The following is a 13331-nucleotide window of genomic DNA, read 5'->3' on the forward strand; positions in this document are numbered from 1 at the left end:
TTTTAGAAATACAGCTAAGCATCATAATAGACTATGGTTATAGCTTTTTGTTTTTCTTGAAGGAGGTAATTGCTTTTTTCTCTCATTTGGAACCTTTGTACCAGTTGCCAGTTCTCATGCCTTCTGATACACTCTCAGGACAATATCCCACAAGGTCAGTCACATGACATGATCTTAGAAGGTCCTGTGTTTCTTAGGCGACCTTCCTCAGAACGTTCCATCGTTCTCAGCAGGCTGCTCCCTGGGCCTGCAGATAAGCTTGTAAGTCCTGGGGCTGGTTGACTTCAGCTTTATTGTGTTGAATGGAATCTTTTTTCCGCTCTAGTTTTAACAGATTTTTGTTGATAGAGTGGGAAAATATTGGTATGAATATATTTTCTTTAAAAATATGTCGGTATTAATCACTTGTTGACATTGATGATGCATGTTGATTTCCTTAACTTTTCTCCAAGTCATGTTTATAACTACTGCACAAGTGTTCACCAGTCAAACCAAGCCCGAGGGGCTGGCGTCCCTCCTTCCAAATCGAAAAAGGGACAGACGCCTGGGGGAGCTCAGTTTGTTGGCTTGGAATTATACAAACGGCTTAAAGAATTTTTGAAGAATTACTTGACAAATCTTCTTAAGGTAAGATGTTTAACACATGTGCTGACCATTTATAATAGAATGTAAAAAAGTAGTAGTGAAATGATGATTCTAACTTGATTGAATGCTAAATCTCTCACTGTTATGTGTTCATTTTTTCCGGCATTGATGTGTGCGTGAAGATACTTTGCTATTGCTTAGTCTTTTACCTATTGTGAAGATGAAACTTTCATAAGCCCTTTTCTCTTTTTTAATTTGTTAATGAGAAGTTTTTCATGGCTATACCATAGTAGTACTTCCCTTAAATTACTAACCATTTTATATTTGGTTGTTAGAAATTGATGAATCTTTTAATTTCAAGCGTATAATTATGAATACCGATGTTGTGTATTGAACCCAGTATGTTGTTCTGTATACAAATGTATAAATGATTATAAGGTTATCTAACCTTTGGCAATCGCATTTTTCCAGTGTGACCTTGCCTTTTACACACGGTCATGTAGTATATTTCAGAACGACAATGAAATCGTGCCCTTGGCTAGGATGGGTTTCTCTACGAACATCCCTGGCCTTCAAATATGGGTTCCTCCTGCCCCGAGCCGTGGCTCGGGCAGTGATGGAGTTTTTCCCTTTCATCTTCTGCCTTCTCCCTCCTCGGGAACAAAGGCAGTGTGATGCCTTCCGTCCAGCCACAGGATGGGCAAGTGGCTCCTTCATCCCATGCTACCCATATCACATAGAGTGAGTGAAGACATCTGTACCTTCTACCCTGGGAAGTCTGTGCTCTGTGTATATCCTTTAAAGACTTTTTATTTACACAGATAATAGGCAAAAATTCCAGCATGCTTCAAAATTGTTTTCTTAATGTATTTTACAAGGTAATTGGAAACTTACTATCATTCTAACAGACCATAGTTGATTGACCACAAATTGTGACTAAAATTTTCACGTTCCCTAAACAGTGTTTCTTTTCCTTTTTTTTTTTTTTTTTAAAGATTTTATTTATTTATTTGAGAGAGAGAATGAGAGACAGAGAGCACGAGAGGGGAGAGGGTCAGAGGGAGAAGCAGACCCCCCGCTGAGCAGGGAGCCCGATGTGGGACTCGATCCCAGGACTCCAGGATCATGACCCGAGCCGAAGGCAGTCGCTTAACCAACTGAGCCACCCAGGCGCCCCCTAAACAGTGTTTCTAATGTTTTGCAGAACCCACTGTGTCCTTATGTTTATTCATAACACTTTGTAAAGTGAACACTGGAATTAATTATTCTTCAGCATTAAAGCGAGGAACAGTAGCATTTGGTGCTGTATGAAAGTATTGGTAGCCGTGCTGTATCAGTGGTATCTTCGCATTTTTTTTTTTAAAAAAAAAGGTCATGTACTATAATCCAGAGTGGCTTAGCTTTACATTTTATAGTTCATTCCTTATTTAAATTTCAATAAACAAAAATGTGGTTGTATCAAGATATGGTCAGGTTTTCACGCAGCTTGCCGGATCACTTGTGTACCACATATGTTTGGAACTTCGCTTCTTACTCTGGTTGAAGACTCGGAGGTGAGCGAAGGGGGTGGCTTGCCTTAGTTCCTGGTGGGGCTGCCTCCCTTCTGCCTCACGTCTGGTGCTTTTCTGCCGCAGGCTCTATCAGGGACACTGCAGTGGAACCTGCAGTTTTTAAAGGGTAGGCTTTGCTTTGTGGATGTCATTAACACCTGAGAAAAAAATGTCAAGTTGGTCCTTCACATAAAAATTTGTGGTTTAAGTTGTGGAAATCTTGGTAAAAATAATTTTGATGGATGCACATTTTCCCCTTGAGGTCTTGTTAAAGAAGAAGGAATATTGCACCATTATACTTTATTTGTACAGAAATGTAACAGATTACCACAAAAACTATACATTTATCATTTTTAGATACACTTAATGAATGAAAAAGATGCGTTAAAAAATTGAATAGCATTGGCCCTGTGGTCATAGGACATTTTAATTTTTAATAGAAAATATCAAAAATAGGGATGATTGGGCGCCTGGGTGGCTCAGTTGGTTAAGCGACTGCCTTCGGCTCACGTCATGATCCTGGAGTCCCTGGATCAAGTCCCGCATCGGGCTCCCTGCTCGGCGGGGAGCCTGCTTCTCCCTCTGACCCTCCCCCCCTCTCATGTGCTCTCTGTCTCTCTCATTCTCTCTGTCTCATATAAATAAATAAAATCTTTAAAAAACAAAAATAGGGATGATTTTGAGCTAAATTCCTTTCTTGTTAATAAAAACGAATTACTCTCATTCTAAAAGTTCAGGTTCTTTAAAAATAAATAAATAAAAGTTCCAGGTTCTTCGTATGGTTGTTTGTGCATATTTAATACCAATGAAAAAGTTGCAGTTTGAAAAAATTTTTATTAGAATTCTCTTTAGTCTGATTCTCACAAGCTATAGTCCGATGAGAATTGGTATTAATGAGTATGTTTTTGTGTACAAAATAAAAAGCTCATCTAAAACCAAACACATCAATGTATTTTAATGCAGTAGATTTGTTTTAGTTAATTTTTATCTTTATCATGTGATTAGTCCTTAAAGCTTGAGTTAACTCGTTTGTAGGACGGAGAAGATTTGATGGATGAGAGTGTACTGAAGTTCTACACTCAACAATGGGAGGATTATCGATTTTCCAGCAAAGTGCTGAATGGAATTTGTGCCTACCTCAACAGACATTGGGTTCGCCGTGAGTGTGATGAGGGACGAAAAGGAATCTATGAGATCTATTCTGTAAGATATATATTTTTTAAACACTTTTCACATGTGTATTTTCTTAGTGATACCTCATCCTGTCAGTAGAGGGATCTAGGCAAATATGAAGCTATTTTCAGAAGAGTAGGCTAATTTCTTTTGCTTTAATTATCAATAAATGACCCTTAAATATCTTGTGGCAGGAAAGGGGAAGGATGAATAAACTGGAGTTCTAAAGTACAGCCTCCACACTTCTGCACTGACTGATAGCAAGTTTCTTCTGCAGTTATTTCACAGCCGTCCAGTTGAGCCTGGAACTGTCCCAGTTTTAGCGTTGGACGTCCCACACGCTGGCCGTGTCTGGCAAATGCAGTCCCTGGCCTGAGACCCAGGCCTCACGGATCAGCCCTCAGGGTCTTGTGGTTTGGGAAACTGTTCAAGGAGAGGACTGTGCCATGAGATGTCCTCCTACCCTCTCACTTTACAAAATAATCTGACAGAAAATTGAGAGGTTCTTTTAGACCCCATGAAAATAGATTTTGAAAAGGTAAAGTTTGAGTGATTAAATCATCTTCATTAATATGTTTCTTCAGTCAGGGAAGAAGCTTGTTCTAGGCCCATAGGTTTCCAAAGTGTGGTCCCCAAACCCACCACATCTTGGACCCCTGGGAACATGCTAGAAATGCAGATGACTGGGACCCAGCAGTGTGTGGTAGCAAGCCCTCGAGCTGGGTCTGATGTGCATTCATGTGGGAGTGCCGATGTCGTAACGCAGTGGAGGGGAGGACCTGAGCACGGACGGGCTGTCAGGTGCGCACACTGTACTCTTCTGGAACCGGTGGTGGGGAAAATGTCAAGTTCTGCATAATGAGATTCTCTCCATATCCAAGAATGTTGGTGTAATAGCAGTACTTTGCTGCTTTACTATTTGCAAATTTAATAAAAGAAAAACATAATATATCATAGATGAGTGACAGACTCTTATCACTTACATAGTTCAGTTTCTGTGCCAAACTGTTACTTCATAAAGGTACTTGGTTGTATAGTTTTCACAAAACTTTCTAGATTTAGTGTTTTGGTTTGAGCCTTTTGTACTTGCCCTTTTCTTTTCCACTTACAAATGCTTTCTTGAGACTGAAAGTTGTCAGTGTGGGAATCCGTGTGATTTGGGTTGATTTCCTCTTGGTTGCCACCTTCACCTGAAACACCGCGTGTACCCCACAATAACATCACAGACTCCTAAAAATCATTATAACTTTTTGTGTGCTGTATTCAAGAACAGTTAAAGAAAGAAGTACAAGTATACCTCAAGATTCAACTGCTTTTATTTTTTTATTTACTTTGAAAATTCATACTTTCTACATCCTTAAATCCCGTAGTTACCATTTGGAAATATAATATGCAGCATACATTTTAGCAGAGGCTGATTAATATCCCTATCTAGGAATAGAATTTGCTCTGTGTGCTCTTCCAGTGAACCTGATGAATTCGTTTAAAGTTCAAGCATCAGTTGACACAGTGGGATAGTTGGGCACAGTGATCTCTCATTGTATTTTCCCGAAGTTCCAGAAGGTGGGGGTGATTTGTCAAGAAATAATAAGTTTTACTTTTTTCCTGATAATTCTTTCTTCCTTTTTTAATTATAGAAAGTTGTTGTTTTCCTTTCATGTCCACTAGAGAACATAAGTTAATTTCATTATTGATACATTAAAGTGATTGAGCAAGATTTTTTTCCCTGACTCTCTTCCTCTGAACTCTCTCTGGTGTACCATTGGCCCTTCTTTCTTATCTTGCCAGCTCTTCTTCCTTTCTTCTTCAAAGTGATAAATTATCTAGAGTCAAATTAGAGCTGTCTAAGGCTGTTTTAATTTAGAAAAATGTTTGGAAAAAAGTTATTTTTGAAGGCGTAGAATGTCTTTACTAGAAGTTCATGGCCATGGCATCGCATTTTCCCTCCTGCCTCACTCCTGCATTAAAGAAGTCTGAAGAGTTGAGAACGAACAGCAACAGAGAATTTGCACAGAGAAAATGTATTTTCCAAACAATTGCCCCAGGGTTGCATTTCTCCAGAAAAATGAGGCTCTTCCTTTCCAGCATCTTTTTGGATATCATAGTTTCTAATTCTGAAATCTTATTTTTATGCTAATATTACCCGAGTATGTATTGTTCATACTTTATTAAAAATAGTTTTCTCTTAGAATGAAATCTTGCCATTGGCAACAACACAGATGGATCTGAAGAGTATTATGCTAAGCAAAATAAGTCAGAGAAAGAAAACACCATATGATCTCACTCATATGCGGAACTTCAGAAACAAACCAAGAAAAAGAGACAAACTAAACACCAGACTTTTGAGCTGCCACCTTGTGTCCCCGTGTGTACACCTAATCTCAGCTGGTCCCACCGAGACCCCCTGAGCACCAACCCTCTTCCCCTGCGCAGTCCCATTTCCGCTCCAACAAGATGAAAGAAACTATCATGAACCAGGAGAAACTCACCAAACTGCAAGTACAAGTGCGCATTGGTGGGAAAGGAACTGCTCACCGAAAGAAGGTGGTTCATAGAATGGCTACAGCAGATGATAAAAAACTTCAGTTCTCCTTGAAGAAGTTAGGGGTAAACAATATCTCTGGTATTGAAGAAGTGAATATGTTCACAAACCAAGGAACAGTGAATCCCCTCTAGCCACCCCAAAGTTCAGGCATCGCTGGCAGGGAACACTTTCACCATTCCAGTCCATGCTGGCACAAAGCGGCTGACAGAAATGCTACCCAGGATCTTAAACCAACTTGGTGCAGACAGTCTGACTAGTTGAAGAAGACTGGTTGAAGCTCTGCCCACACAATCCATGGACAGAAAAGCACCACTTGCTACCAGAGAGGATGACGATGATGAAGTTCCAGATGTTGTGGAGAATTTTGATGAAGCTTCCAAGAATGAAGCAAATTGAATTGAGTCAACTTCTGAAGAAGATAAAACTTGAAGAAGTTACTGGGAGCTGCTATTTTATATTATGCCTGCTTTTTAAAATTTTGTTCACGGATCTGATAAAATCTAGATCTCTAATATTTTTAGAGTGCCCAAGCCCCTTGGACACTGCAGCTCTTTTCAGTTTTTGCTTATACACAATTCATTCTTTGCAGCTAATTAAGCTGAAGAAGCCTGGGAATAAAGTTTGAAACAAGGTTACTAAAGTTCTTTGCCTGGGGGGGAAAAAAAACAGACTTTTAGCTATAGAGGACAAGCTGATGGTTACTAGAGGGGAAGTGGGTGGGCACAGGGAAAATAAGGGATGGGGGTTAAGACGTACACTCACCGTGACAAGCAGTGAGTGATATGTAGAATTGTTGGACACCTGAAACCAATATAACTCTGTTAACTATCCTGGAATTAAAAATTTAAGTAATAAATTTAAAAAGTTTTCTCTTAAATATTGCTTTCATGCTGTCTTTTTTTCTGTGGTAGAAATATCACTCAGTTCATTATATAAATTAAATTACATTATAATCTTTTCTGAAATGTAGATCTTACATAAACCCAGCTCTATATGTGGTTAAATTTGGGGAAAATAAGACTGAAAGCATTTATGTTTAAGTGAGTTCCTAAGCTGTTTGTTAAGAGAGGTACTTCTCAGAGTAAAATTCAAATTTGTAACAATTCAGTACTCAATACAAACAGCTTAAAAATCATGAATGAATTATAACATTTCTCTTGTGGGGGACATTTTTAGAGTGATTTTCTGGTATTACCTCTGTGGGAAGTTTTAAAAACTTTTTAAAATGTATCAGAGAACCCCCCCCACACACACACAAACACACACATGAATACAGGTAAAATGGGAAATCTGAGTAATTCATGTATAATAAACTGCATCTATGAAAAGTGTCCATTTTGGTGCATTTACAGTTGTATGCATCCATGCAACATAAATCACCACAATTAAGATACAGAACTTGCTAATTTTTTATTGTCTGTTACTTATTTTACTGAGTATCAGGAAACTATGATAAATGGAATTATCTTCATTAAGTGTGTTAGGTCAGAAATTAAATTTGGGCCAGGGAATAGTGTTAGAAGTTGAATCCCCTGTTGTCCTGTAAGCTGATGTGTATTTTCTCCTAAAAATCCAGATTTTCTTTTTATCTTAATTATTAAAATGTGAGCTAACAAACATCTGTACTCTGATACTTCCTGAAGTTGTTAAGAGAGTGTCTCTCATTTCATCATGATGATAGATTGTTACCCAGTTATAATCTAGAAATATTGATCAATGAGATTCAGGCTGATTCCTCTGACTTCAGTCTTAGAAAAACGTAGTAAAAGTATAGACATCTTATGCTTCTCCTTTTTCTTTTCATCCAGCTTGCATTGGTGACTTGGAGAGATTGTCTGTTCAGGCCACTGAATAAACAGGTACCAACTTGTGTGAGTGTGTCCATGTTTTCCTTTCAAAACCCCTCACAGATTTGTTCCTTGGGCCTTGTCTCCCCTTCCTTTAGAATGTCCTTCGAGTATCTCTCATCTTGCATTGTCTAATGAGCTCAGTCTGAGAGATGTGTAGTAATACGCATACTGTAGTCTATGACCTACCTGTCTTTTTTTCCCTTATCCTTCCTAAAGGTAACGAATGCTGTTTTAAAACTAATTGAAAAGGAAAGAAACGGTGAAACCATCAATACAAGACTGATAAGTGGAGTTGTACAGTCTTATGGTAAACAGTTTCCCTTTAATTTATTCAGAGTTTTTATATCAAATGACAGTTGTAACAGTGTTCTGACAGATTCATTTACAGATATTTTAGATTTAAGAATATTGTTTGCATTTACAAGAGCGCTTGGAATTCTCTTTAAGTTAATGTGGTTCTGTTCGATTTTACCCATCATAAAAATTGTTTGATCTTTGTACCTGAAGGGAATTTTGAGGAATTAGACATTTGAATTATCTTCTGGTCTCATTGAGTTACTGTATATATAATAAGATAGAGTGTCATTAATGGATGATAACCAGAAGTCTCTGTCAGCTTGAAAAATTGAGATTGAGAAACCGATAAGCTAATGCAGTGTTTTAAAAACTTAGGTGACATCGTATTTCTCTGAAAGTTTAAATTTAGTCATTTTTAGGGAGCAGGTGAAATTGGTGAAGGGGATTAGGAGCTATAAACTTCTAGTTATAAAATAAGTCATGGGGGGATAAGGTGTAGCGTTGGGAATGGAGGCAATAATATCATAATAACTCTTTTAAGGGACAGATGGGGACTCGACTTAACTGTGGGGACCGTCTTGTACACAAATACCAGATCGCTGTGATGGACCCCTGAAACCAGGAGGCTGTTTGTCAGTTATACTTCAATTAAAAATAAATGTCATGTTTATTATTTTTAAGCTTTTGGAAATATAAGCGTTTTTTAAATGAACTGCATGATAACTCTGAAGCATGCTTGGCCATGGGTCAGAATTACTTGCTTTCATGTCTTGGATTCTGTGTCTTTTCTTTCATTGAAACAGTGTACTTGAATACCAGTGAATAACAGATTTACCTTAGGCCTTATCATTGTCCATTTACCTCTTAAACGTAAACTGAATGCTACACACCTAGGTATATTGTGTAAAATATAACAAAAACTGGGGTAATTGAAATATAGTTCCTATTTATTTCTAGTGGAGTTGGGGCTGAATGAAGACGATGCATTTGCCAAGGGCCCTACGCTGACCGTGTATAAAGAGTCCTTTGAATCTCAGTTTTTGGCTGACACGGAGAGATTCTATACCAGGGAGAGCACTGAATTCTTGCAGCAGAACCCAGTTACTGAGTATATGAAAAAGGTAAGCTTAACTATGGCACCTGGAGTAGACTGAAGTTAAAACCGTTACTGCTGCTCCAGTGAATTCTTCTTTTTCATGTAGGCAGCTTTTGCACAGGTCATTTCTCAGGCCGTGTTGTCCTGTAGCGTCCAGGCAGGTGCAGACGCTTCTCCCGGTGCCCCAGGCAGCTTTTATAAATTCATCTGAGAATCACGGCTCCGTGTTCTCTCTGCTGCTCTGAGGACGGAACCGTCCTAGCCGTGCGACTTCCCTGGTCTGAGCCGTCTCGCAGCGTGTCTGTGTGCATCTGATGGGAGCCGCAGTCCTGTGTCAGTGAGAAACAATTCCTAGGTTGGCAAACTTCAGCTGTTTGCTTTTCTGTGTCTGAAATACTCTCTGACAGTCTCCAGCACAGCTTTCAAGTTGCTAGTAGAGGAGGTGCTTCTGAAACAACAGAATCTGGGATGGATCATCAGTTCTGTGCTAAGCAATGTTACAGGGAAGTAGTTCTTTTGGTTCTCTTTCTTGGGAAGACAGGTATCCTGGATTGTCACTGTGAGGAGTGACTGAGGGTAGGAACTGGCAAACCCATTCTGGGAAAGGTCAGGGAGCAACTGTCTTTGACTTAGCACTCGCTCTCTGTGCTGCCATGGCAGCATCCAAACAAATGGGTGTCGCTGTGTTCCAGTGAAATTTTACCCACAGGCAGGATGTGGCCTGTAGGCTCTCGTTCGCTGACCCCTGGCCAAGATGGACAGGATTTCCAGGGAGGCCGAGCTAACTGTGTCTGATCTCTGCCTTGCCTTTATTCTCTCTTCACGGGGAGAGCGAAGGGAGTGCGTATGGAGCCACGTATCCACGTGCCGAGATGGGCAGTTAGCAAGTCAGCCCCATAGGAGCAGTGGGGGCCTCTGAGCACATGCGTCCCACCCCGTTGGTGCATGATGTTCTGGCTGCATTTTCCCATAGGAGATCGTGCTTATAAGTGGGCCTTAGAAGTTTGAAGTTGAAAGTCCTTGACTAACAAATTTCTGAGATCTCAAAGCCTAACAAAAATGGAAGTCTTCAGAAGTCTCAAACTTGGAAGTAGTAGCAGTTCTTTGTGTATGTCTGCGGGTTAAATGAGCTTTTGTGTGTTCTGACCCCGAGCATAATTGCCTATTTCATGTGTTAGCTTGGCAGCGCAGTTTTCATGCCCACATCTCTGCTTGAACTCTGCTGCATATGGTGATGCTCTTAAGGGTGGGGTCTTTTGTCAGGGCACACATCTGTGGGGTCTCAGTTCCCGTCCTCTGCGTGAGACCAGAGCTACGTGAGCACTCCCAAAGCAGGCAGATAGGGTTTTTCAGTCAGGCCTGGAACCAAAGGCAGCTTGAGGAGCAAAGACTTACCGTGGTCTGGATGTTTCCAACCCGGTGTGACCCTGCCTTCCTGCGTCCTGGTGCTCTTACAGAGGATTCCTTTCTAGCAGGGTTAATGGTTTGGCCCAAATCCAGTTGGATCTTACCAAACATGACTTCTGTCACCTTCTGGAAGTCCATAATATGGAGAATCCAGCAGAGAATCTGTAAGCACAAAATTGGAAGTTAACCATGTGAACAGTTCTCTTGCCTATAGCCTTAGGCTGCAAGTCTAGTTTTAAATCGCTACTCAGCCATTTCCTGGGGAGTTGACCTTAACCCTCTGGTCCTCCATTCCCTCATCTGTAAATGGGAATAATAATTTTGTAATATATATGGTTGGTGCTGGGCAAAGAGCAAGCGTGTTGTGTTTGCTAGGACAGGCATATGTGATTCACGGCCTCCGGTAGATGCCTGAGAATATGCAAAACCACAGGATAAATGGGGACACATTTTATTTAATGACTTGAGGAGGAATGATATTAAAGCATCATGTCAGGAAATAGAATTTAAAACTCATGAACAAAATGGAGATAAAGAATGAGGCTTTGACAAGTTTTCTGCTTTTAGCTGCCGGTTTGGGCTAGATGTGCAAATTCCCTGCGGGTCTGCGTTCCCTTTTCTGTGATGTCCAGGGATGTTTTAGTGGAAACATTTGGGAATCTTTGGCTTCTCTGCAATAGGGATGGCTTTGATAAATGAACAGCCCTAAGCCACATTAGGGCTTGTAAGCTATCCTGCTGTCTCATGTGATTGAGACTAATGTGAACTACAAAAGGTTTGTCAACTATTCTAGGTTACTAATGTCTCTCATCCACACAAACTTTAAAAATAAAATATACTTCATTAATTTGCTTACCTTTTGTGGTCTGTTTTTCGTTTTGTTTTCACTGTGAACCAATCCTAATAGAATTAATAGGGACAGTCTTTAATTGCTTGATTTTCTTGAGTCATTTTGAATTTGATTTGATCCTGGTGTTCTACGATAATTATCGGACAGCGATGATCGAGAGCCTACTTGACTGAGAATCCACAAAGAGTGTAAATGGCTGTCCTTCCTAAAACCTAATGATGCAACACCTCATACCTTGGTTTCTTTATCTATAAAATAAGCTATCACTGAGGCCCCTCTGTTCTTCAGTGTCTTTGGAATCACTGATGTGCCTGTTTACTCTTCCCTTCCCTCTCGGCCCCACAGGAAGGGCACTGCCGTAGAATGCTGCTACCCTCTGTCCTGCAGGGGTTGGAAAGCCACGGTGCTCCCCCAGAGAAGGAGTCAGCAGTGCCACCAGAGCCTTATCTTTCATCTGGGGAGGGGTAAAATTTTAGGAGAAAGCAATGTTTATGACAGTTGAGTTTTTTGCTGCCCGAGGTGATCATGTATAACTTCAAACAGGAAAAGTGGTGCTTTTCAGTTTGTGTGTCCTGTACTACATCAGCTCGCATTCTTGAGGTAACAACAGGCTTAGGGAAATTTTAGAGTCGAAGCACCATGTGCTTAACTTAGAACTTCTGACTTAAAGCACATAAAGATCTCCTATTGTTGGGGCGCCTGGGTGGCTCAGTCAGTTAAGTGTCTGCCTTCGGCTGAGGTCATGATCCCAGGGTCACGGAATGAGGCAAGGAGCCTGCTTCTCCCTCTGTCTGCTGCTTCCCCCGCTTGTGCTCTTTCTCTCTCTGACAAATAATCTTTTAAAAAATGTATCTATTCACAATAACTTCATAATCAGAAAAAATATATACATTAGTTGTAGGCTTTTTGGAAAATACGTAAACATAACATAAACCTTCAAGCTTAGGGGACACCATTGCTAAGTATGTATATTAAACCAAATTGGTGGGGCGCCTGGGTGGCTCAGTTGGTTAAGCGACTGCCTTCGGCTCAGGTCATGATCCTGGAGTCCCGGGATCGAGTCCCACATCAGGCTCCCTGCTCAGCAGGGAGTCTGCTTCTCCCTCTGACCCTCCCCCCTCTCATGCTCTCTCTCTCTCTCATTCTCGCTCTCAAATAAATAAAATCTTTAAATAAATAAATAAAACCAAATTGGAATAATTCTGTAGGTTTTTATGTAACTTGTTTCACACACACACACACTTGTTACATTAACATGTTTTATATTTATTTATTTTACTGGTTAATAGTATTCCATTAGCCAAATATGCTATGCTTTCGTTCCCGCTTACCAGAAACTTTAGGTTTTTTATATTTCTTCTTTTATAAATTCCTTTCACATTTTTTATTTGGTAATACTTATGATTTTTCAGAGATCATGCTATATTAAGGACATTGACATGTTGATGTATACTACAGATAATTCCCAAGTTTATTTTGTTGTTCACATTTCACTATTTGGAATGTGTAATAAGGTTCTAACTTCTGTTGTTTAAATAACTGTCCCATTGTTAGTAATTCTTTTTTTTTTTTAATTTTTATTTATTTTTTTTTTAAAGATTTTATTTATTGATTTGAGACAGAGAGAATGAGATACAGAGAGCATGAGAGGGAGGAGGGTCAGAGGGAGAAGCAGACTCCCTGCCGAGCAGGGAGCCCGATGCGGGACTCGATCCTGGGACTCCAGGATCATGACCTGAGCCGAAGGCAGTCGCTTAACCAACTGAGCCACCCAGGCGCCCCCATTGTTAGTAATTCTTGACAGCATAAATCCTGCCTGCGTTTTTCTTTTCTTGGCTCTTGGGTGTTTATTCTTCCAGTTGAATTTTTCTAGATTTCTCCAAAATTACACCAAATTTAAAGTCATTTTAGAAAGTACAGCACTTTTACAATACCAGATAGTTTTTCTCTTTTATTCAGATCACCTGAATAATTTGAG

General features: G+C 40.0%; 1 protein-coding gene across 6 annotated transcripts in view; it reads left to right on the plus strand.

Moving 5' to 3' along the window:
• The window catches only part of CUL1 (cullin 1), a 102658-nt gene that overhangs the window by 59612 nt on the left and 29715 nt on the right, over positions 1-13331 (plus strand). For all 6 annotated transcript variants that reach the window (XM_021693022.2, XM_021693021.1, XM_021693023.1 and 3 more), the window contains exons 3-7: positions 453-627; positions 3171-3338; positions 7662-7712; positions 7920-8010; positions 8958-9121. In XM_021693022.2, the coding sequence (XP_021548697.1) occupies positions 453-627; positions 3171-3338; positions 7662-7712; positions 7920-8010; positions 8958-9121 (649 nt within the window). The remainder of the gene's footprint in view (positions 1-452; positions 628-3170; positions 3339-7661; positions 7713-7919; positions 8011-8957; positions 9122-13331) is intronic.

This window comes from Neomonachus schauinslandi, chromosome 12 (genome assembly GCF_002201575.2).
Source record: "Neomonachus schauinslandi chromosome 12, ASM220157v2, whole genome shotgun sequence".
NCBI classification, from domain to species: Eukaryota; Metazoa; Chordata; class Mammalia; order Carnivora; family Phocidae; genus Neomonachus; species Neomonachus schauinslandi.